General features: G+C 42.6%; 1 protein-coding gene across 4 annotated transcripts in view; it reads left to right on the forward strand.

Moving 5' to 3' along the window:
• Window positions 1-27,364, forward strand: part of LOC128650449 (serine-rich adhesin for platelets-like) — a 376,989-nt gene that overhangs the window by 344,246 nt on the left and 5,379 nt on the right. For 3 of the 4 annotated variants that reach the window (XM_053704393.1, XM_053704396.1, XM_053704395.1), the window contains exons 10-12: window positions 11,189-11,315; window positions 12,162-17,273; window positions 17,652-17,716. In XM_053704393.1, the coding sequence (XP_053560368.1) occupies window positions 11,189-11,315; window positions 12,162-17,273; window positions 17,652-17,716 (5,304 nt within the window). The remainder of the gene's footprint in view (window positions 1-11,188; window positions 11,316-12,161; window positions 17,274-17,651; window positions 17,717-27,364) is intronic. The other variant, XM_053704394.1, reaches the window with a different exon arrangement.

Raw genomic sequence — 27,364 nt, forward strand, 5'->3', positions numbered from 1 at the left:
GGGAGGCAGAGTAGGGGTTAATAACTGTAATGTAGGTGGTGGAGATGTTAGGGGGGCAGAGTAGGGGTTAATAACTGTAATGTAGGTGGCGGCGATGTTAGGGAGGCAGAGTAGGGGTTAATAACTGTAATGTAGGTGGTGGAGATGTTAGGGGGGCAGAGTAGGGGTTAATAACTGTAATGTAGGTGGCGGCGATGTTAGGGAGGCAGAGTAAGGGTTAATAACTGTAATGTAGGTGGTGGAGATGTTAGGGGGGCAGAGTAGGGGTTAATAACTGTAATGTAGGTGGCGGCGATGTTAGGGAGGCAGATTAGGGGTTAATAACTAATGTAGGTGGCGGCGATGTTAGGGGGGCAGAGTAGGGGTGTTTAGATTTGGCTTTTATGTTAGGGTGTTTGGTTTAAACATAACCTTTTCTTTTCCTTATAGACATCAATGGGGCTGCGTTATGGAGCTTTTAATTCTGCGATCACAGGTGTTAGACTTTTTTTTTTGCCGGCTCTCCCCATTGATGTCTATGGGGAAATCGTGCACAAGCACGTCAAAGCAGTGCTTGTATTTCAGTGTGGTATGGAGCTCAACACCACCATATCGCCCGCACAAGCCTGCTTTTTTAAAACCTGTAATAGCAGCGCTATAGGGAGATGAAATAAGGCGATTCTTCGTACGTAAGTTAGGTTTCCTTCCTAAGGTTGTTTCTAATAGAAATATCAATCAGGAAATTGTTGTTCCCTCTCTGAGGCCAATCTATCAAGCTCCGTAAGGACTTCAGACTCGCCAGAAACAGCACAAAGACCGCTGCTCCATAATCCTGCTCTGAGCAGGCGGACAGGAATCGCAACAATTCAACCCGATCAAGTACGATCGGGTTGATTGACACCCCCTGCTGGCGGCCCATTGGCCGCGAGTCTGCAGGGGGCGGCGTTGCAATGCTGAATACGGAGAACGTATTGCTCTCCGCATTCAGCGATGTCTTGCAGACCTGATCCGCACTGTCAGATCAGGTCCGGCAGATATTTCTTAAATAGGCCTCTCTGTGTCCTAATCCTTCTTCTTCCAAAGAACGTTTGTTACACAATTTGGATGTTGTGCGTCTCTTAATCTCTACTTACAGGCGACTAAGGATTTTCGCCAGTCCTCTGCCCTCTTTGTCTGTTTCTCTGGGAAACGTAAAGGTCAGAAAGCGACTGCTACTACTCTTTCTTTTTGGTTACGAAGTATAATTCGTTTGGCTTATGACACTGCAGGACAGCAGCCTTCTGAGAGATTTACGGCTCATTCCACAAGAGCGGTTTCCTCTTCTTGGGCTTTCAAAAATAAATACTTTTTCCAAATGTGATACTTTTGCCTCGGCTGAGGCTGTTTTGGGAGAAAAGGTTCTTCAAGCGGTGGTGCCTTCAGTTTAGGTTCCCTGTCTTGTCCCTCCCTATTTATCCGTGTCCTGTAGCTTGGGTATTGGTTCCCAACAGTAATTACTCAAGCCGTGGACTCACCATATCCAGAAATAAATACATTTATCAGAAAAGCATAAAAAATTTTTTTTTTATTATTTTGGATAGTTTCGTTTAGATTTTTTTTGTTACGCACCGGGTTTAGCGCACAACTTGTAATTTTGTTGAGCGGTAGTTATGAATACTTTACATTGCTGTTTTTCACCTAGATAAAAATGTACTTTTTACTTTAAAGGGATATTAAACACAATCTGCCAGGTTACGAGTTTTGTCGGTAAAGACTTGCAGGGCTAACGAGCCTTTTTTTCAGCACTCACTTAAGACAACGCTGGTATTACAAGTTTTCTGAATGGCTGCGTTAGCCTCAGAAAAGTGAGCGTGGAGCAAATTTAGCTCCACTTCTCAGTGTAATACCAGCATTACTTAAGTCAGCGGTAAGCTGGCTGAAACGTGCTCGTGCACGATCTCCCCATAGGAAACAATGGGGCTGAGCTGGCTGTAAAAAAAACCTAACACCTGCAAAAAAGCAGCGTCCAGCTTCTAACGCAGCCCCATTGTTTCCTATGGGGAAATTAATTTTATGTCTGCACCTAACACCCTAACATGAACCCCGAGTCTAAACACCCCTAATCTTACACTTATTAACCCCTAATACACTGCCCCCGACATCGCCAACACCTGCATTATATTATTAACCCCTAATCTGCTGCCCCCAACATCGCCGAACCCTACATTATATTTATTAACCCCTAATCTGCCCCCCCCCCCCCAAATGTTGCTGCAACCTAACTACACTTATTAACCCCTAATCTGCCGACCGGACATCGCCACCATTTTAATAAATGTATTAACCCCTAAAACGCCGCACTCCCGCCTCGCAAACACTAGTTAATTTTTATTAACCTCTAATCTGCCTGCCCTAACATCCCCGACACCTACTTACATTTATTAACCCCTAATCTGCCACCCCTAATGTCGCCGCTACTAATAAAGTTAAGAACCCCTAAACCTGTCTAACCCCAACCCCCCCTAATTTAAATATAATTTAAATAAATCTAAATAAAATAACTACAATTAAATAAATTATTCCTATTTAAAACTAAATACTTACCTGTAACATAAACCATAAGATAGCTACAATATAACTAATAATTACATTGTATCTATCTTATGATTTATTTTTATTTTACAGGCAACTTTGTATTTATTTTAACCAGGTACAATAGTTATTAAATAGTTATTAACTATTTAATAGCTACCTAGCTAAAATAAGTACAAAATTACCTGTAAAATAAATCCTAACCTAAGTTACAATTACACCTAACACTACACTATCATTAAATAAATTACCTAAACTACCTACAATTAATTACAATTAAATACAATAAACTAAATTACGGGGAAAAAAAATTACGAAAAAAAATAAACACTAAATTACAGAAAATAAAAAAAATTACAAGAAGTTTAAACTAATTACACCTAATCTAATCCCCCTAATAAAATAAAAAAGCCCCCCAAAATAATAAAAAGCCCTACTCTACACTAAATTACAAATAGCCGTTAAAAGGTCTCTCATTTAACTGTAAAAAAAAAAGAAATACAATACCCCCCCAACATTACGACCCCCCACCCACACACCCCTAATCTAAAACCCACCCGATCCCCCCTTAAAAAAACCTAACACTACCCCATTGAAGATCACCCTACCTTGAGCCATCTTCACCCAGCCGGGCACCACTGGTCATCCGATGGGGCAGAAGAGGACATCCGGACCGGAAGAAGTCTTCATCCTATCCGGGCAGAAGAGGACATCCGGACCGGTAGACATCTTCATCCAAGCTGCATCTTCTATCTTCATCCATCCGACGAGGAACGGCTCCATCTTAAAGACCTCCGGCGCGGAACATCCTTCTAGGCCGATGGACTAACGACAAATGAATATTCCTTTAAATGACGTCATCCAAGATGGCGTCCCTCGAATTCCGATTGGCTGATAGGATTCTATCAGCCAATCGGAATTAAGGTAGGAAAAATCCGATTGGTTGATTTAATCAGCCAATCGGATTGAAGTTCAATCCGATTGGCTGATTGGATCAGCCAATAGAATGCGAGGTCAATCCTATTGGCTGATTGGATCAGCCATTCGGATTGAACTTCAATCCGATTGGCTGATTGCATCAGCCAATAGGATTTTTCATACCTTAATTCTGATTGGCTGATAGAATTCTATCAGCCAATCGGAATTCAAGGGGCACCATCTTGGATGACGTCATTTAAAGGAACCGTCATTCGTCATTTAGTCGTCGGGATCGATGGATGCTCCGTGTCGGATGTCTTCAAGATGGAGCCGCTCCTCGTCGGATGGAAGAAGATTGAAGATGCCGCCTGGATGAAGCCTTCTGCCGGTCTGGATGTCCTCTTCTGCCCGGATAGGATGAAGACTTCTGCAGGTCTGGATGTCCTCTTCTGCCCGGATAGGATGAAGACTTCTGCCCCTCTGAAGGACCACTTGTGCCCGGCTGGGTGAAGACGTCTCAAGGTAGGGTGATCTTCAAGGGGTTAGTGTTAGGTTTTATTAAGGGGGGATTGGGTGGGTTTTAGAGTAGGGTTGGGTGTGTGGGTGGTGGGTTTTAATGTTGAGGGGGTATTGTTTTTTTTTTTACAGGTAAAAGAGCTGATTACTTTGGGGCAATGCCCCGCAAAAGGCCCTTTTAAGGGCTATTTGTAATTTAGTATAGGGTAGGGAATTTTATTATTTTGGGGGGATTTTTTATTTTATTAGGGGGCTTAGATTAGGTGTAATTAGTTTAAAATTCTTGTAATTTTTTTTATTTTCTGTAATTTAGTGGGGTTTTTTGTACTTTAGTTAATTTTAGTTAATTGTAATTAGTTTTATTTAATTGTAGTTAATTTATGTAATTAATTTAATGATAGTGTAGTGTTAGGTGTAATTGTAGCTTAGGTTAGGTTTTATTTTACAGATAATTTTGTCTTTATTTTAGCTAGGTAGTTATTAAATAGTTAATAACTTTTTAATAACTATTGTACCTAGTTAAAATAAATACCAAGTTACCTGTAAAATAAAAATAAATCCTAAAATAGCTACAATGTAATTATTAATTATATTGTAGCTATCTTAGGGTTTATTTTATAGGTACGTATTTAGTTTTAAATAGGAATTATTTAGTTAATAATAGGAATATTTATTTAGATTTATTTTAATTATATTTAAGTTAGGGGGTATTAGGGTTAGAGTTAGACTTTTAGGTTTAGGGGTTAATTACTTTATTATAGTGGCGGCGGTGTAGGGGGGCAGGATAGGGGTTAATATGTATAATGTAGGTGGCGGTGGGCTCCGGGAGCGGCAGTTTAGGGGTTAAAAATGTATTTAGTTGCGGCGGGGTCCGGGATCGGCAGGATAGGGGTTAATAACTTTATGTGGGTGGCAGCGTTATAGGGGGTGGCAGATTAGGGGTTAATATGTATAATGTAGGTGGCGGCGGGGTCCGGGAGCGGCATTTTAGGGGTTAATATATTTATTCTAGTTGCGGCGGGGTCCGGGAGCGGCGGTTTAAGGGTTAATAACTTTATTTAGCTGCAGGAGGCTCTGGGAGCGGCAGTATAGGGGTAAAACAGTATAGTATAGTGTGGGTGCTTAGTGACAGGCTAGCAAGAAAGCTGCAAATAAGCCGATGAGCAGCGAGATCGATGACTGTTAGTTAACAGTCCGCTGCTCATCGCACCATACTTGGTGCGCAGCTTTTTGATAGCTTTCTTGATAAATTTGGCAAACGTATTCTGGTCTGCGGCGGCGATGTTAGGCGAGCGTATTGGGGCCGTCGAATGCAGGCAAGTAGACAGCTTGATAAATAGAGGCCAAAGTGTTCTCTATGTTATATTTTATATTTTGACTGTAGATATAATGTTATAAATATAAGCCACAGCAACTAGCATTGTAATATTGAATTGAGAACCTAATGTAAATATATTGAGCACCCTCATCCACCTCTTTTCATATTTGGTCTGGATCCTGCCATCTAGCCATAATTAATATATATGTCATCTCGCTCACGTATAGCCACATGGTGGTCTATACTCAATTATATTTAGCCCCCCTAATTCCCATTTATTCAAGCGGCTCTTGCCCACTGTACCTAACTGATTATAATAATCCACTGTAAACTGTAGAATAGTGACCCAACTAATTCCAATAATCAACTGAAGACTGTAGAATAGTGCCAGTCTTTGTACCCAACTAATTCTAATAATCCACTGTAAACTGTAGAATAGTGCCGGTCTTTGTACCCAACTAATTCTAATAATCCACTGAAGGCTGTAGAATAGTGCCACTCTTTGTACCCAACTAATTCTAATAATCCACTGTAGACTGTAGAATAGTGCCGGTCTTTGTACCCAACTAATTCTAATAATCCACTGTAGACTGTAGAATAGTGCCGCTCTTTGTACCTGACTCTAATAATCCACTGTAAACTGTAGAATAGTGCCGGTCTTTGTACCCAACTAATTCTAATAATCCACTGAAGGCTGTAGAATAGTGCCACTCTTTGTACCCAACTAATTCTAATAATCCACTGTAGACTGTAGAATAGTGCCGCTCTTTGTACCTGACTCTAATAATCCACTGTAGACTGTAGAATAGTGCCGCTCTTTGTACCTGACTCTAATAATCCACTGTAGACTGTAGAATAGTGCCGCTCTTTGTACCTGACTCTAATAATCCACTGTAGACTGTAGAATAGTGCCGCTCTTTGTACCTGACTCTAATAATCCACTGTAGACTGTAGAATAGTGCCGCTCTTTGTACCTGACTCTAATAATCCACTGTAGACTGTAGAATAGTGCTGCTCTTTGTTCCCAACTGATTCTAATAATCCACTCTAAACTGTAGAATAGTGCCGGTCTTTGTACCCAACTAATTCTAATAATCCACTGAAGGCTGTAGAATAGTGCCGCTCTTTGTACCTGACTCTAATAATCCACTGTAGACTGTAGAATAGTGCCACTCTTTGTACCCAACTAATTCTAATAATCCACTGTAGACTGTAGAATAGTGCCGCTCTTTGTACCTGACTCTAATAATCCACTGTAGACTGTAGAATAGTGCCGCTCTTTGTACCTGACTCTAATAATCCACTGTAGACTGTAGAATAGTGCCGCTCTTTGTACCTGACTCTAATAATCCACTGTAGACTGTAGAATAGTGCCGCTCTTTGTACCTGACTCTAATAATCCACTGTAGACTGTAGAATAGTGCCGCTCTTTGTACCTGACTCTAATAATCCACTGTAGACTGTAGAATAGTGCCACTCTTTGTACCCAACTAATTCTAATAATCCACTGTAGACTGTAGAATAGTGCCGCTCTTTGTACCTGACTCTAATAATCCACTGTAGACTGTAGAATAGTGCCGCTCTTTGTACCTGACTCTAATAATCCACTGTAGACTGTAGAATAGTGCCGCTCTTTGTACCTGACTCTAATAATCCACTGTAGACTGTAGAATAGTGCCGCTCTTTGTACCTGACTCTAATAATCCACTGTAGACTGTAGAATAGTGCCGCTCTTTGTACCTGACTCTAATAATCCACTCTAAACTGTAGAATAGTGCCGGTCTTTGTACCCAACTAATTCTAATAATCCACTGAAGGCTGTAGAATAGTGCCGCTCTTTGTACCTGACTCTAATAATCCACTGTAGACTGTAGAATAGTGCTGCTCTTTGTTCCCAACTGATTCTAATAATCCACTGTAAACTGTAGAATAGTGCTGGTCTTTGTACCCAACTAATTCTAATAATCCACTGTAGACTGTAGAATAGTGCCGCTCTTTGTACCTGACTCTAATAATCCACTGTAGACTGTAGAATAGTGCTGCTCTTTGTACCTGACTCTAATAATCCACTGTAGACTGTAGAATAGTGCTGCTCTTTGTACCTGACTCTAATAATCCACTGTAGACTGTAGAATAGTGCCGCTCTTTGTACCTGACTCTAATAATCCACTGTAGACTGTAGAATAGTGCCGCTCTTTGTACCTGACTCTAATAATCCACTGTAAACTGTAGAATAGTGCTGCTCTTTGTACCTGACTCTAATAATCCACTGTAGACTGTAGAATACTGCTGCTCTTTGTTCCCAACTGATTCTAATAATCCACTGTAAACTGTAGAATAGTGCTGGTCTTTGTACCCAACTAATTCTAATAATCCACTGTAGACTGTAGAATAGTGCCACTCTTTGTACCTGACTCTAATAATCCACTGTAAACTGTAGAATAGTGCTGCTCTTTGTACCTGACTCTAATAATCCACTGTAGACTGTAGAATAGTGCTGCTCTTTGTACCTGACTCTAATAATCCACTGTAAACTGTAGAATAGTGCCGCTCTTTGTACCTGACTCTAATAATCCACTGTAGACTGTAGAATAGTGCTGCTCTTTGTTCCCAACTGATTCTAATAATCCACTGTAAACTGTAGAATAGTGCTGGTCTTTGTACCCAACTAATTCTAATAATCCACTGTAGACTGTAGAATAGTGCCGCTCTTTGTACCTGACTCTAATAATCCACTGTAAACTGTAGAATAGTGCTGCTCTTTGTACCTGACTCTAATAATCCACTGTAGACTGTAGAATAGTGCTGCTCTTTGTACCTGACTCTAATAATCCACTGTAAACTGTAGAATAGTGCTGCTCTTTGTACCTGACTCTAATAATCCACTGTAAACTGTAGAATAGTGCTGCTCTTTGTTCCCAACTGATTCCAATAATCCGATTAAGGAGATAGACCTCAGCGCCTGATGGGAACCTATGGGCCTGGGGGCGGGTGACTCCTAGCTGTTACCCTGTGTGAGATACTAAAGAATGTGAGAAAATCCCAGGCGCCTACCCTAAGGAGGCTAGGTATGAATAATCAGATGTGCCAATGGGGCTAAAAAGTATGTAATTTAATCTGCGGTACAACGAAATTCAGAACAATAAATACAAAGTAAAAACAAGTAACAGAACAAGCTTCATGGATCCATGATAGATTAATAAAAATATAAAAACAATAAGTAATAGATTCCAGCAAGATGTAAAACAAAACCAATGTATGGTTCAAATCTCTTAACTTCTAATAATGATCTAAGTAAATTAAACAGTGGGGTTAATCCTAAAAATCTAGCAATCTAAAAGGGCGTAAAAGCTGTGCAAATTTCGTAATAAAAAGTCAATGTGTTAATCAAATAGAAAAAATAAAAGTCTATGTGATCCGGTGGTGGTTGAAACCTAAATCAGTGACGAAAGTCTAAAAGATAATAAAAAATAAAAGTAATAACCGATGATCCGTGTATTAAATGGGTAACAAATTGGTGCAGTTGTAGCTGATCCTTAGAGTTGAAACTTCACAACAAGAGTGCTGTATAAAAATCCAAAAATGAAAAAATATATGTGTATCCAAAAAATGAAAAACCAAAAAGTGAAAACCAAATCCAAAGAGTGAAAAAATGTAATAAAAACAAAAATATTTTCAAAAATATTTTAAATGTTTTAAATGTTTTAAATGTTCCAACAATCTTCAAACCTGATATATAGTGACACTTGGTGGACGGTTTTAAAAGAAATCTAACAATAACAAAACAGGGGGAGACAGTACGATCCACCTGTGGAAAAAGCAAAAATAGAATATAGTGTAGATTGTCCTAAATGGATAACAAATATTAGAATAAGGCTTACCAGTGCTGGTCAATGCGTTTCGGCCCGTGCTAGGCCTTTCTCAAGACTGGTTTGTAAATGCTAAAGGTGGCCTTATATAGGGTCCTTCACCGGATATTGTAAACTGTTTACTTCCGGTTTTCTGAAATTCAATACTTTTTAACAAACTCTTTTTCAACTCTTTTAAAGTTAAATATGCTTTCGTATGTGTAATAAAATGTAATAGAATATATGGGGATGATTCCTAAATTTAATCCTCATAGTTAAGTGGTTTTGTTCACCTGTCCTATTTCCTCCGTGAACATCGTGACGTCACTTCCGGTCCGGGTAATTTGTACGATCAGATGATTTAGATCGTAGGTTCAATTGTGGGTGCAATTACCATTAGGGGGGGATTTTACTAAATATTGGTTGTAAATGATATGGTGTCACTATATATCAGGTTTGAAGATTGTTGGAACATTTAAAACATTTAAAATATTTTTGAAAATATTTTTGTTTTTATTACATTTTTTCACTCTTTGGATTTGGTTTTCACTTTTTGGTTTTTCATTTTTGGATTTTTATACAGCACTCTTGTTGTGAAGTTTCAACTCTAAGGATCAGCTACAACTGCACCAATTTGTTACCCATTTAATACACGGATCATCGGTTATTACTTTTATTTTTATTATCTTTTAGACTTTCGTCACTGATTTAGGTTTCAACCACCACCGGATCACATAGTCTTTTATTTTTTCTATTTTTATTATTTTTTCTATTTGATTAACACATTGACTTTTTATTACGAAATTTGCACAGCTTTTACGCCCTTTTAGATTGCTAGATTTTTAGGATTAACCCCACTGTTTAATTTACTTAGATCATTATTAGAAGTTAAGAGATTTGAACCATACATTGGTTTTGTTTTACATCTTGCTGGAATCTATTACTTATTGTTTTTATATTTTTATTAATCTATCATGGATCCATGAAGCTTGTTCTGTTACTTGTTTTTACTTTGTATTTATTGTTCTGAATTTCGTTGTACCGCAGATTAAATTACATACTTTTTAGCCCCATTGGCACATCTGATTATTCATACCTAGCCTCCTTAGGGTAGGCGCCTGGGATTTTCTCACATTCTGATTCCAATAATCCACTGTAAACTGTAGAATAGTGCCGCTCTTTGTACTCAACTGACTCTAATAATCCACTGTAAACTGTAAAATAGTGCCGCTCTTTGTACTCAACTGATTCTAATAATCCACTGTAGACTGTAGAATAGTGCCGCTCTTTGTACCTAACTGACTCTAATAATCCACTGTAGACTGTAGAATAGTGTTGCTCTTTGTACCCAACTGATTCTAATAATTCACTGTAGACTGTAGAATAGTGCCGCTCTTTGTACCCAACTGATTCTAATAATCCACTGTAAACTGCAGAATAGTGCCGCTCTTTGTACCTAACTGACTCTAATAATCCACTGTAGACTGTAGAATAGTGCCACTCTTTGTACCCAACTGACTCTAGTAATCCACTGTAGACTGTAGAATAGTGCTGCTCTTTGTACCCAACTGACTCTAATAATCCACTGTAGACTGTAGAATAGTGTCGCTCTTTGTAACCAACTGATTCTAATAATCCACTATAGACTGTAGAATAGTGTCGCTCTTTGTACCCAACTGATTCTAATAATCCACTGTAGACTGTAGAATAGTGCCGCTCTTTGTACCCAACTGATTCTAATAATCTACTGTAGACTGTAGAATAGTGCCACTCTTTGTATCCAACTGATTCTAATAATCCACTGTACACTGTAGAATAGTGCTGCTCTTTGTACCTAACTGACTCTAATAATCCACTGTAAACTGTAGAATAGTGCCGCTCTTTGTACCTAACTGACTCTAATAATCCACTGTACACTGTAGAATAGTGCTGCTCTTTGTACCTAACTGACTCTAATAATCCACTGTACACTGTAGAATAGTGCTGCTATGTTTTTGTAAACTGGCCAGTCACAAATGTGAATGTTTCATCCCCACAGGAGGCAGCGGCACTGGTGTCACACAGGTCCATGCATCCTCGAGAATTCTTCCGCCAGCAGGAGCGCTCTGGTTCCTGCACCTCCTCACCTCCATCCACACCAAGCTCACCGTCACGTACCTCACCAGGTAAGTTGCTATAAACTGTGCAGCTGTATGTGACACCATTATGTTAGTGACACGTTATCTGTGCACCATGTATCTGACCAGTATAGTCCGACATTCTGATGAAGGTGGTCTCTCACATCATACTGTGTATGTACAGCAAAGCCTGACGGTACATCAATCCCTACGCTAGTTCCTTACAATGACAACATTCCAAAATGACAGAAAACCTACAGAAAAAAAACATTGTATGGATGCTCAGGCATTTTATCACCTCTTGCCCAATCAAAAAGTAAAATCACTGCTGAATCTATTAGAAAGAAAAACATATCAGATCACAAGACCTTGATGGATGCAAACGTTTCAAGGACAAAGTGAAAGTATTGGTGATTATGACGGTGATGATAATGTTGATGATAATGACAGATGCTGACAGTGACATTGATGATAATGTTGATGATAATGACAATGATGATGACAATGACAGATGATGATGACAACAATGACGATGATGACATTGATTTTAATGATGAGGATGCTGGCGAAGAACTAGATAGAATATGTTGGGCTCATATCTGAAAATTAGACCACCACTTTAACCCTGATTGGTTTCTTAATGAAGCAATCAGTATATATCCAACCTCATAAAGCAGATAATGTAATGTATAACCTTTATTAAAAGTACATATATACATAGAGTATGTCATCATGCAATTTATCTATATATGTACATATTATATAGCAGATATTTAGATACAGCAGTATAGTGGATGTTCATGCTGTCTCTATATGTAGATATTCTGCTCATATATGATTTGGAGGTTCACTCTCTTGTGTGATACTGAAGGCTACAATTATATTTATTCCTAGGCTTCCCCAGTAGACCAGCTCTACGATACCAACGCAGTCTCACAGAGTCCATTTTGCCTTCCCCACCTAGGAGTCCAAACTTTATACCCAATTCAAAAAAAAGAGACTCCCTGACCTCACCAACTCCCCGGAGTCCACAACCCTGCTCTCCTGCTTTCATCTTCTCCAAGGCTGCTCGACCTGCCACTTCTCCAAGGGTGGACTCTTTACCTCCTTTCATACCACCGCCAATGAGTCTGACTTCAACTCGTGCGGGCACTTTTGTCTCTAAATCCACCTCCCCTCCCTACATGCAAAAGAGTAATTCTGAAAGGTCCAAGTCTGTAGATTTAGTCAGAGCAGAACAAACAACCTTAAGTACCCCATTAAAGTCACAGACTAAGTATCCTATAAATGAATATGCTTCTACAAATAGCTCATCTCAGATAAAATCTTTACCCGTTAATATTGCACAACAGAAAGCCTCTGAAAGTCCTCCAGATTGTGCAATTGCTAATGGGACTTTTAGGGCAGAGCGGGTAGCCATTAATACCTCTAATACATTAGATCCTGTAGCCACACAAGTCAAAAATAATTCAGATAATGAAAATTCACACACAGGTGATCTTGTCTTATCAGATTTTCTTCCCTCAGCAGAGCACAAACCTGCTCATGTTGTAATAGCCTCAGAACACACTCTTCCTACTAACACTACTGCTCCAGTAACATCAACTACAACATACACTAATGGCAACACACTACCTCCTCCTATTACAGTAACTACAGAGGCCACGCCCCCAACTATATTAACTGAAAGCACATTAGGGGCAACACCTAAGGAGATTAAAGCTACAGCACATGATAGTCTATGGCTGCCTCCAACAAGCAATATACAGTTGCATAAAACTAATGCAATAGAGACTCCCCTTGGTTTTAACCTAGGTAACTCAGAACAAACTACTCTGATCTCGTCCTTGCTTCTTCCCTCTGAGACTCTTCCCTGTGATAGTGTGCCTGAGGCTCCTCCTTGTGATAGTGTGCCTGGGGCTCCTAGTTGCTATAGTGTGCCAGAGGCTCCTCCCTCTGAAAGTTTGCCAAAACCACCTCCCTTTGATAGTGTGAAAGTTCCTTCATCCTCTGATAGTGTGCCTGAGGCTCCTTCCTCTGATAGTGTGCCTGAGGCTCCTTCCTCTGATAGTGTGCCTGAGGTGCCTTCCTCTGATAGTGTGCCTGAGGTGCCTTCCTCTGATAGTGTGCCTGAGGTGCCTTCCTCTGATAGTGTGCCTGAGGTGCCTTCCTCTGATAGTGTGCCTGAGGTGCCTTCCTCTGATAGTGTGTCTGATGCGCCTTCCTCTGATAGTGTGCCTGAGGCTCCTTCCTCTGATAGTGTGCCTGGAGATCCTACTTCTGATAGTGTGCCTAAGGCTCATCACTCTGATAGTGTGCCTGAAGCTCTTACTTCTGATAAAGTGTCTGAGGCTCCTCTCTCTGATAATGTACCTGAGGCTCCTAGACCTAGTAGCTCATCTGAGGCTCTTCACTCTCATGACTTACCTAAAGCTCCTTCCTCTGGTAGCTTAAGTATTGCCTCTTATATCATACCTGAGGCCTCTCTCTCTGATAGCTTATCTGAAGCTTATCTATCTGATCTTGTGCCTGAGGCTCCTCAGTATATCTGCTTAACTGATGCTCCTCACTCGTATACCTTACCTGAGGCTCCTCTCTTTTGTAACTTACTTGAGACTCAGTCCTCTTATAGCTTGCGTGAACATGTTCCCTCTAATAGCTTATATGTAGCTTCTGCTTCTAATACTCTAACTGAGCCCCCACCCTTCACTAGCTTACCTGAGGCCCCTCCATCATCTTCTAGCTTACCTGAGGCCCCTCCATCATCTTCTAACTTACCTGAGGCTACTTCAACTACTAGCTTACCTCAGGCTCCTCCATCTTCTAGATTATATCAGGATCCTCCATCTACTAGCTTACCGGAGGCTCCTCCATCTACTAGCTTGACTGAGACTCCTTCATCTTCTAGCTTACCTGAGGCCCGTCCATCTACTAGCTTACCTGAGGCTCCACAATCTACTAGCTTGACTGAGATTCCTCCATCTAGTAACTTGACTGAGACTCCTCCATCTACTAGCTTACCTGAGGCTCCTCCATCTACTAGCTTGACTGAGACTCCTCCATCTAGTATCTTGACTGAGACTCCTCCATCTACTAGCTTGACTGAGGCTCCTCCATCTACTAGCTTAACCAAGACTCTTTCATCTGCTAGCTTACCTGAGACTCCTCCATCTGCTAGCTTACCTGAGGCTCCTCCATCTGCTATCTTATCTGAGGCTCTTCCATCTACTAGCTTACCTGAGACTCCTTCATCTACTAGCTTAAATGAGGCTCCTTCATCTACTAGCTTACCTGAGGCTCCTCCATCTACTAGCTTGACTGAGACTCCTCCATCTAGTAGCTTGACTGAGACTCCTCCATCTACTAGCTTGACTGAGGCTCCTCCATCTACTAGCTTAACCAAGACTCTTTCATCTGCTAGCTTACCTGAGACTCCTCCATCTGCTAGCTTACCTGAGGCTCCTCCATCTGCTATCTTATCTGAGGCTCTTCCATCTACTAGCTTACCTGAGACTCCTTCATCTACTAGCTTAAATGAGGCTCCTCCATCTACTAGCTTACCTGAGGCTCCTCCATCTACTATCTTGACTGAGACTCCTCCATCTAGTAGCTTGACTGAGACTCCTCCATCTACTAGCTTGACTGAGGCTCCTCCATCTACTAGCTTAACCAAGACTCTTTCATCTGCTAGCTTACCTGAGACTCCTCCATCTGATAGCTTACCTGAGGCTCCTCCATCTGCTATCTTATCTGAGGCTCTTCCATCTACTAGCTTACCTGAGACTCCTTCATCTACTAGCTTAAATGAGGCTCCTCCATCTACTAGCTTACCTGAGGCTCCTCCATCTACTAGCTTGACTGAGACTCCTCCATCTAGTAGCTTGACTGAGACTCCTCCATCTACTAGCTTGACTGAGGCTCCCCCATCTACTAGCTTAACCAAGACTCTTTCATCTGCTAGCTTACCTGAGACTCCTCCATCTGCTAGCTTACCTGAGGCTCCTCCATCTGCTATCTTATCTGAGGCTCTTCCATCTACTAGCTTACCTGAGACTCCTCCATCTTCTAGCTTAACTGAGACTCCTCCATCTACTAGCTTACCTGAGGCTCCTCCATCTTTTAGCTTAGCTGAGCCTCCATCTACTGGCTTACCTGATACTCCTTCATCTACAAGCTTACCTGAGACTCAATCTACTAGCTTACCTGAGACTCCTTCTTCTTCTAGCTTAACTGAGGCTCCTCCATCCATTATCTTATCTGAGGCTCTTCCATCTATTAACTTACATGAGACACCTCCATCTGCTAGCTTACCTGACTCTCCTCCATCTGCTATCTTATCTGAGGCTTTTCCATCTATTAACTTACCTGAGACTCCTTCATCTATTAGCTTACCTGAGGCAATTCCATCTATAAACTTACCTGATACTCCATCTACTAGCTTACCTGAGGCTCCTCTATCTACTAGCTTACATGAGACTCCTTTATCTACTAGCTTACATGAGGTTCCTCCTTCTACTAGCTCACCTGAGGCTCCTCCATCTACTCGCTTACATGAGGCTCCTTCATCTACTCACTTACATGAGGCTCCTCCATCTACTCGCTTACATGAAGCTCCTTCATCTACTCGCTTACATGAGGCTCCTTCATCTACTCGCTTACATGAGGCTCCTCCATCTACTCGCTTACATGAGGCTCCTCCATCTACTAGCTTATCTGAGGCTGCTTCATCTAGTAGCTTAACCGAGGCACTTTCTTCTGATAGCTTAACTAAAGCTCATCCCTTGAATAGTTTAATGGAGGTTTCACTCACTGATAGCTTACCTGAGGCTTCCTCATCTGATACCTTACAAGAGGCTTCTCTCACTGATCCCTTATCTGAGGCTCTGCCCCCTGTTAGTTTATCTGAAGCATCTTCCACTTATAGCACCCCTAAGGGTTTGTCCTCTGATAGTATACCTGAGCATCCTATATCAGCTAGCTTACTTGATAATTCTTCTTTTAATGCTATACCTGATAATCTTTCTCATGGTATACTTGATCCTCTTCCTGATGATAGCGTACCTAGGATTCCCCCCACTAATAGCTTACATAATGCTTCTCTTTATAGAAGCTTACCTAATGCTCCTTTTTCTAGTAAGTTAAATTATTCTACCCACACTTATAGCTTACAGGAGACTCCTCCAACTGATAGCTTACCAGAGGCTCCTCACACTGATAGCTTACCTAAGGCTCCTTCCACTGATATCCAACCTGAGGCTCCTCCCACTTATAGCCCTCCTGAGGCTCATCCCACTGATAGCCCACCTGAGGTCCATTCCACTTACAGCTTACCTAAGCCTCCATCCACTAATAGCCCAACTGAGGCTCCTCCCACTAGTTGCCCACATAAGATTCCTGTTACTGATTGCTTACCTGAGACTCTTCATACTAATAGCTTACTTGAAGCTCCTCACACTAGTAACTTACCTGAGGCCCCTCCCATTGATTGCTTACCTGAGACTCTACACACTGACAGCTTACTTGAGGCTCCTCATACCAGCAACTTACCTGAGGCTCCTTGTAATGACACCTTACTGGAAACTTCTACCATTAATGTTCACCTCTCTGATAGCTTACCTGAGGCTGCCCTTTCTGATAACTCATCCATACCTGAATGTGACAGATTACATGTGGTCGACATACCTGGTGCAGAACATTCTAAAGTCTTAGCTGCTGACAACCTACTTAGTTCTGTCATTGGCATTTCTGATAAGAAGCATCAGCCAAGTGATAACTTACTGTCTGCAGTGATATCAGTGGCTACAAGTGAGACTATTCCAAATAAGGACTTACTGGTATCTGAGACCCTACCAACTAACACATCTCATGCCACTGAAATATCCTTGTATTCCCTTGCTGGGAGCACCCACTTCACACAATCCCAAACCCTTACTGCTTCTCAAGAAAGTGAGCAACAAAGGAATCTCAACACAGCACCCAACAAGGATGCAACAGAACATCCTGCTGGTAAGTGACATTGCAAGAAAGAAACAGAGTGATGTGCCCTCAAAAAGACCAGTAACAATATGTGGTGTCCCAGCAGCAGTTATTCAGTACTTATATGCTGAGGGGCCATATAACAGGGCAGCAGTGGGTATAGGGCAGGTATAAATAAAAGAGCATAGATAGGTACAGTGCAGTTATTGGGTGAAGGGTCATGTAATAGGGCAGTGAGAGGTACAGACAGTTATAGGGTGAGGGGTCACGTAATAAGGCAGTGATAGGTACATGCTTTATAGGATGAGGAGTCATGTAATAGGACAGTGACAGTTATTGGGTCATGTAATAGGAAAACAATACTTATCAGGCATATATTTATCACATTTTTACTTTCTCTGACTTCAGGAAATTTCCACATTGTTTCCACAGAGGAAGAAAATGTCTGTTATATATCTGAAGCAGTAGATCAGGTGAGTTGCATTCCTCACAGTATAAGAAATATATTCATTAAGCGCACTGTTCTTTTTCCAGCACACAGGATCACATAGGGACTTGCTATAGCTGTGAGGGTGCAGAAGGAGAGTAGTGAATATTGACCAGTGCATAGCTGGTAATAGTGACCTTCATCATTTTGTTATTTACATGGGATCACTGGACAGTTATGGTCGGTTACTTAATCTGTTTTTTGTTTGTTATCTGCCTGTTGTGTTCATTTCTTGTTATTGAACTTACGGCAACCGGTTTACACTTCACTAAAAACTGTGTTATTGTTCTCATAGTGCTAGACTAATCATTACTCACGGAGCACATGAACTCTCAGCTAGACTTGTGTGTGCCCTGAACCTGGTTATATCTACTCTCAGCTAGACTTGTGTGTACCCTGAACCTGATGATATATACTCTCAGCTAGACTTGTGTGTACCCTGAACCTGATGATGTATACTCTCAGCTAGACTTGTGTGTACCCTGAACCTGATGATATATACTCTCAGCTAGAATTGTGTTTGACCTGAACCTGATGATATATACTCTCAGCTAGACTTGTGTGTGCCCTGAACCTGGTGATATCTACTCTCAGCTAGACTTGTGTGTGCCCTGAACCTGGTGATATCTACTCTCAGCTAGACTTGTGTGTGCCCTGAACCTAATGATGTATACTATCAGCTAGACTTGTGTGTACCCTGAACCTAATGATGTATACTATCAGCTAGACTTGTGTGTACCCTGAACCTAATGATGTATACTCTCAGCTAGACTTGTGTGTACCCTGAACCTAATTATGTATACTATCAGCTAGACTTGTGTGTGCCCTGAACCTGATGATATATACTCTCAGCTAGACTTGTGTGTACCCTGAACCTGGTTATATCTACTCTCAGCTAGACTTGTGTGTACCCTGAACCTGATGATGTATACTCTCAGCTAGACTTGTGTGTGCCCAGCACCTGATGATATATACTCTCAGCTAGACTTGTGTGTACCCTGAACCTGATGATATATACTCTCAGCTAGACTTGTGTGTACCCAGCACCTGATGATGTATACTCTCAGCTAGACTTGTGTGTACCCTGAACCTGATGATATATACTCTCAGCTAGACTTGTGTGTACCCAGCACCTGATGATGTATACTCTCAGCTAGACTTGTGTGTACCCAGCACCTGATGATATATACTCTCAGCTAGACTTGTGTTTACCCAGCACCTGATGATGTATACTCTCAGCTAGACTTGTGTGTACCCAGCACCTGATGATATATACTCTCAGCTAGACTTGTGTGTACCCAGCACCTGATGATGTATACTCTCAGCTAGACTTGTGTGTACCCAGCACCTGATGATATATACTCTCAGCTAGACTTGTGTGTACCCAGCACCTGATGATATATACTCTCAGCTAGACTTGTGTGTACCCTGAACCTGATGATATATACTCTCAGCTAGACTTGTGTGTACCCAGCACCTGATGATGTATACTCTCAGCTAGACTTGTGTGTACCCAGCACCTGATGATATCTACTCTCAGCTAGACTTGTGTGTACCCTGAACCTGGTTATATCTACTCTCAGCTAGACTTGTGTGTGCCCAGCACCTGATGATATATACTCTCAGCTAGACTTGTGTGTGCCCAGCACCTGATGATATCTACTCTCAGCTAGACTTGTGTGTGACCTGAACCTGGTTTTATCTACTCTCAGCTAGACTTGTGTGTGCCCAGCACCTGATGATATCTACTCTCAGCTAGACTTGTGTGTGCCCAGCACCTGATGATATATACTCTCAGCTAGACTTGTGTGTGCCCAGCACCTGATGATATATACTCTCAGCTAGACTTGTGTGTGCCCAGCACCTGATGATGTATACTCTCAGCTAGACTTGTGTGTGCCCAGCACCTGATGATATATACTCTCAGCTAGACTTGTGTGTGCCCAGCACCTGATGATATATGCTCTCAGCTAGACTTGTGTGTGCCCAGCACCTGATGATATATACTCTCAGCTAGACTTGTGTGTACCCAGCACCTGATGATATATGCTCTCAGCTAGACTTGTGTGTGCCCAGCACCTGATGATATATACTCTCAGCTAGACTTGTGTGTACCCAGCACCTGATGATATATGCTCTCAGCTAGACTTGTGTGTGCCCAGCACCTGATGATATATACTCTCAGCTAGACTTGTGTGTACCCAGCACCTGATGATATATGCTCTCAGCTAGACTTGTGTGTGCCCAGCACCTGATGATGTATACTCTCAGCTAGACTTGTGTGTACCCTGAACCTGATGATATATACTCTCAGCTAGATTTGTGTGTGCCCAGCACCTGATGATATATACTCTCAGCTAGACTTGTGTGTGCCCTGAACCTGGTTATATCTACTCTCAGCTAGACTTGTGTGTGCCCAGCACCTGATGATATATACTCTCAGCTAGACTTGTGTGTGCCCAGCACCTGATGATATATACTCTCAGCTAGACTTGTGTGTGCCCTGAACCTGGTAATATCTACTCTCAGCTAGACTTGTGTGTGCCCTGAACCTGGTGATATCTACTCTCAGCTAGACTTGTGTGTGCCCTGAACCTGGTTATATCTACTCTCAGCTAGACTTGTGTGTGACCTGAACCTGGTTATATCTACTCTCAGCTAGACTTGTGTGTACCCTGAACCTGGTGATATCTACTCTCAGCTAGACTTGTGTGTACCCTGAACCTGATGATATATACTCTCAGCTAGACTTGTGTGTACCCTGAACCTGGTTATATCTACTCTCAGCTAGACTTGTGTGTGACCTGAACCTGGTTATATCTACTCTCAGCTAGACTTGTGTGTACCCTGAACCTGGTGATATCTACTCTCAGCTAGACTTGTGTGTACCCTGAACCTGATGATATATACTCTCAGCTAGACTTGTGTGTACCCTGAACCTGGTTATATCTACTCTCAGCTAGACTTGTGTGTGCCCAGCACCTGATGATATCTACTCTCAGCTAGACTTGTGTGTACCCAGCACCTGATGATATATACTCTCAGCTAGACTTGTGTGTACCCTGAACCTGATGATATATACTCTCAGCTAGACTTGTGTGTGCCCAGCACCAGGTTATATATACTCTCAGCTAGACTTGTGTGTGCCCAGCACCTGATGATATATACTCTCAGCTAGACTTGTGTCTACCCAGCACCTGATGATATATACTCTCAGCTAGACTTGTGTGTGCCCAGCACCTGATGATGTATACTCTCAGCTAGACTTGTGTGTGCCCAGCACCTGATGATATATACTCTCAGCTAGACTTGTGTGTGCCCAGCACCTGATGATGTATACTCTCAGCTAGACTTGTGTGTGCCCAGCACCTGATGATATATACTCTCAGCTAGACTTGTGTGTGCCCAGCACCTGATGATATATACTCTCAGCTAGACTTGTGTGTGCCCAGCACCTGATGATGTATACTCTCAGCTAGACTTGTGTGTACCCAGCACCTGATGATGTATACTCTCAGCTAGACTTGTGTGTGCCCAGCACCTGAAGATATATACTCTCAGCTAGACTTGTGTCTACCCAGCACCTGATGATATATACTCTCAGCTAGACTTGTGTGTACCCTGAACCTGGTTATATCTACTCTCAGCTAGACTTGTGTGTACCCTGAACCTGGTTATATCTACTCTCAGCTAGACTTGTGTGTACCCTTAAACTGATGATGTATACTCTCAGCTAGACTTGTGTGTACCCTGAACCTAATGATGTATACTCTCAGCTAGACTTGTGTGTACCCTGAACCTGATTATGTATACTCTCAGCTAGACTTGTGTGTACCCTGAACCTGGTTATATCTACTCTCAGATAGACTTGTGTGTGCCCAGCACCTGATGATGTATACTCTCAGCTAGACTTGTGTGTGCCCAGCACCTGATGATATATACTCTCAGCTAGACTTGTGTGTGCCCAGCACCTGATGATATATACTCTCAACTAGACTTGTGTGTGCCCTGCACCTGATGATATATACTATCAGCTAGACTTGTGTGTGCCCAGCACCTGATGATGTATACTATCAGCTAGACTTGTGTGTGCCCAGCACCTGATGATATATACTCTCAGCTAGACTTGTGTGTACCCAGCACCTGATGATGTATACTCTCAGCTAGACTTGTGTGTGCCCAGCACCTGATGATATATACTCTCAGCTAGACTTGTGTGTGCCCAGCACCTGATGATGTATACTCTCAGCTAGACTTGTGTGTACCCAGCACCTGATGATGTATACTCTCAGCTAGACTTGTGTGTGCCCAGCACCTGAAGATATATACTCTCAGCTAGACTTGTGTCTACCCAGCACCTGATGATATATACTCTCAGCTAGACTTGTGTCTACCCAGCACCTGATGATATATACTCTCAGCTAGACTTGTGTGTGCCCAGCACCAGGTTATATATACTCTCAGCTAGACTTGTGTGTGCCCAGCACCAGGTTATATATACTCTCAGCTAGACTTGTGTGTAACCAGCACCAGGTTATATCTACTCTCATCTAGACTTGTGTGTCCAGCACCAGGTTATATCTACTCTCAGCTAGACTTGTGTGTAACCAGCACCAGGTTATATATACTCTCAGCTAGACTTGTGTGTGCCCAGCACCTGATGATATATACTCTCAGCAAGACTTGTGTGTGCCCAGCACCTGATGATGTATACTCTCAGCTAGACTTGTGTGTACCCAGCACCTGATGATGTATACTCTCAGCTAGACTTGTGTGTACCCAGCACCTGATGATGTATACTCTCAGCTAGACTTGTGTGTGCCCAGCACCTGATGATGTATACTCTCAGCTAGACTTGTGTGTGCCCAGCACCTGATGATATATACTCTCAGCTACACTTGTGTGTGCCCAGCACCTGATGATGTATACTATCAGCTAGACTTGTGTGTGCCCAGCACCTGATGATGTATACTCTCAGCTAGACTTGTGTGTAACCAGCACCTGATGATATATACTCTCAGCTAGACTTGTGTGTACCCAGCACCTGATGATATATACTCTCAGCTAGACTTGTGTGTAACCAGCACCTGATGATATATACTCTCAGCTAGACTTGTGTGTGCCCAGCACCTGATGATATATACTCTCAGCTAGACTTGTGTGTGCCCAGCACCTGATGATGTATACTCTCAGCTAGACTTGTGTGTGCCCAGCACCTGATGATATATACTCTCAGCTAGACTTGTGTGTAACCAGCACCTGATGATATATACTCTCAGCTAGACTTGTGTGTGCCCAGCACCTGATGATATATACTCTCAGCTAGACTTGTGTGTACCCAGCACCTGATGATGTATACTCTCAGCTAGACTTGTGTGTGCCCAGCACCTGATGATATATACTCTCAGCTAGACTTGTGTGTACCCAGCACCTGATGATATATACTCTCAGCTAGACTTGTGTTTGCCCAGCACCTGATGATATATGCTCTCAGCTAGACTTGTGTGTGCCCAGCACCTGATGATATATACTCTCAGCTAGACTTGTGTGCCCACACCTGATGATATATACTCTCAGCTAGACTTGTGTGTGCCCAGCACCTGATGATATATACTCTCAGCTAGACTTGTGTGTGCCCAGCACCTGATGATATATACTCTCAGCTAGACTTGTGTGTGCCCTGCACCTGATGATGTATACTCTCAGCTAGACTTGTGTGTGCCCAGCACCTGATGATATATACTCTCAGCTAGACTTGTGTGTGCCCAGCACCTGATGATGTATACTCTCAGCTAGACTTGTGTGTACCCAGCACCTGATGATATATACTGTCAGCTAGACTTGTGTGTGCCCAGCACCTGATGATGTATACTCTCAGCTAGACTTGTGTGTACCCAGCACCTGATGATATATACTCTCAGCTAGACTTGTGTGTACCCAGCACCTGAAGATATATACTCTCAGCTAGACTTGTGTGTACCCAGCACCTGATGATGTATACTATCAGCTAGACTTGTGTGTGCCCAGCACCTGATGATGTATACTCTCAGCTAGACTTGTGTGTGCCCAGCACCAGGTTATATCTACTCTCAGCTAGACTTGTGTGTACCCAGCACCAGGTTATATCTACTCTCAGCTAGACTTGTGTGTGCCCAGCACCAGGTTATATATACTCTCAGCTAGACTTGTGTGTGCCCAGCACCAGGTTATATCTACTCTCAGCTAGACTTGTGTGTACCCTGAACCTGATGATATCTACTCTCAGCTAGACTTGTGTGTGCCCAGCACCTGATGATATATACTCTCAGCTAGACTTGTGTGTACCCAGCACCTGATGATATATACTCTCAGCTAGACTTGTGTGTGCCCAGCACCTGATGATGTATACTCTCAGCTAGACTTGTGTGTGCCCAGCACCAGGTTATATCTACTCTCAGCTAGACTTGTGTGTGCCCAGCACCAGGTTATATCTACTCTCAGCTAGACTTGTGTGTGCCCAGCACCTTATGATATCTACTCTCAGCTAGACTTGTGTGTACCCAGCACCAGGTTATATCTACTCTCAGCTAGACTTGTGTGTGCCCAGCACCAGGTTATATCTACTCTCAGCTAGACTTGTGTGTACCCAGCACCTGATGATATATACTCTCAGCTAGACTTGTGTGTGCCCAGCACCTGATGATATATACTCTCAGCTAGACTTGTGTGTGCCCAGCACCTGATGATATATACTCTCAGCTAGACTTGTGTGTGCCCAGCACCTGATGATGTATACTCTCAGCTAGACTTGTGTGTGCCCAGCACCTGATGATGTATACTCTCAGCTAGACTTGTGTGTGCCCAGCACCTGATGATGTATACTCTCAGCTAGACTTGTGTGTGCCCAGCACCTGATGATGTATACTATCAGCTAGACTTGTGTGTGCCCAGCACCTGATGATATATACTCTCAGCTAGACTTGTGTGTACCCAGCACCTGATGATGTATACTCTCAGCTAGACTTGTGTGTGCCCAGCACCTGATGATGTATACTCTCAGCTAGACTTGTGTGTACCCAGCACCTGATGATATATACTCTCAGCTAGACTTGTGTGTACCCAGCACCTGATGATGTATACTCTCAGCTAGACTTAAGTGTGCCCAGCACCTGATGATGTATACTCTCAGCTAGACTTGTGTGTGCCCAGCACCTGATGATATATACTCTCAGCTAGACTTGTGTGTACCCAGCACCAGGTTATATCTACTCTCAGCTAGACTTGTGTGTAACCAGCACCAGGTTATATATACTCTCAGCTAGACTTGTGTGTAACCAGCACCAGGTTATATATACTCTCAGCTAGACTTGTGTGTACCCAGCACCAGGTTATATCTACTCTCAGCTAGACTTGTGTGTACCCAGCACCAGGTTATATCTACTCTCAGCTAGACTTGTGTGTAACCAGCACCAGGTTATATATACTCTCAGCTAGACTTGTGTGTAACCAGCACCAGGTTATATATACTCTCAGCTAGACTTGTGTGTAACCAGCACCAGGTTATATCTACTCTCAGCTAGACTTGTGTGTACCCAGCACCAGGTTATATCTACTCTCAGCTAGACTTGTGTGTGCCCAGCACCTGATGATATATACTCTCAGCTAGACTTGTGTGTACCCAGCACCTGATGTATACTATCAGCTAGACTTGTGTGTGCCCAGCACCTGATGTATACTATCAGCTAGACTTGTGTGTGCCCAGCACCTGATGATGTATACTCTCAGCTAGACTTGTGTGTACCCAGCACCTGATGATGTATACTCTCAGCTAGACTTGTGTGTGCCCAGCACCTGATGATATATACTCTCAGCTAGACTTGTGTGTGCCCAGCACCTGATGATATATACTCTCAGCTAGACTTGTGTGTACCCAGCACCTGATGATGTATACTCTCAGCTAGACTTGTGTGTACCCAGCACCTGATGATGTATACTCTCAGCTAGACTTGTGTGTACCCAGCACCTGATGATATATACTCTCAGCTAGACTTGTGTGTGCCCAGCACCTGATGTATACTATCAGCTAGACTTGTGTGTGCCCAGCACCTGATGATGTATACTATCAGCTAGACTTGTGTGTGCCCAGTACCTGATGATGTATACTATCAGCTAGACTTGTGTGTGCCCAGCACCTGATGATATATACTCTCAGCTAGACTTGTGTGTGCCCAGCACCTGATGATATATGCTCTCAGCTAGACTTGTGTGTGCCCAGCACCTGATGATATATACTCTCAGCTAGACTTGTTTGTGCCCAGCACATGATGATATATACTCTCAGCTAGACTTGTGTGTACCCAGCACCTGATGATGTATACTCTCAGCTAGACTTGTGTGTGCCCAGCACCTGATGATATATACTCTCAGCTAGACTTGTGTGTACCCAGCACCTGATGATATATACTCTCAGCTAGACTTGTGTGTGCCCAGCACCAGGTTATATCTACTCTCAGCTAGACTTGTGTGTGCCCAGCACCTGATGATATATACTCTCAGCTAGACTTGTGTGTACCCAGCACCTGATGATATATACTCTCAGCTAGACTTGTGTGTGCCCAGCACCTGATGATATATACTCTCAGCTAGACTTGTGTGTACCCAGCACCTGATAATATATACTCTCAGCTAGACTTGTGTGTGCCCAGCACCTGATGATGTATACTCTCAGCTAGACTTGTGTGTGCCCAGCACCTGATGATGTATACTCTCAGCTAGACTTGTGTGTGCCCAGCACCTGATGATATATACTCTCAGCTAGACTTGTGTGTGCCCAGCACCTGATGATATATACTCTCAGCTAGACTTGTGTGTGCCCAGCACCTGATGATGTATACTCTCAGCTAGACTTGTGTGTGCCCAGCACCTGATGATATATACTCTCAGCTAGACTTGTGTGTACCCAGCACCTGATGATGTATACTCTCAGCTAGACTTGTGTGTGCCCAGCACCTGATGATATATACTCTCAGCTAGACTTGTTTGTGCCCAGCACCTGATGATATATGCTCTCAGCTAGACTTGTGTGTACCCAGCACCTGATGATATATACTCTCAGCTAGACTTGTGTGTGCCCAGCACCTGATGATATATGCTCTCAGCTAGACTTGTGTGTGCCCAGCACCTGATGATATATGCTCTCAGCTAGACTTGTGTGTGCCCAGCACCTGATGATATATACTCTCAGCTAGACTTGTGTGTGCCCAGCACCTGATGATATATACTCTCAGCTAGACTTGTGTGTACCCAGCACCTGAAGATATATACTCTCAGCTAGACTTGTGTGTACCCAGCACCTGAAGATATATACTCTCAGCTAGACTTGTGTGTGCCCAGCACCTGATGATATATACTCTCAGCTAGACTTGTGTGTAACCAGCACCTGATGATATATACTCTCAGCTAGACTTGTGTGTGCCCAGCACCTGATGATGTATACTCTCAGCTAGACTTGTGTGTGCCCAGCACCTGATGATATATACTCTCAGCTAGACGTGTGTGTGCCCAGCACCTGATGATATATACTCTCAGCTAGACTTGTGTGTAACCAGCACCTGATGATGTATACTATCAGCTAGACTTGTGTGTGCCCAGCACC

The sequence above is a fragment of the Bombina bombina genome, chromosome 2 (genome assembly GCF_027579735.1).
Source record: "Bombina bombina isolate aBomBom1 chromosome 2, aBomBom1.pri, whole genome shotgun sequence".
NCBI lineage: Eukaryota > Metazoa > Chordata > Amphibia > Anura > Bombinatoridae > Bombina > Bombina bombina.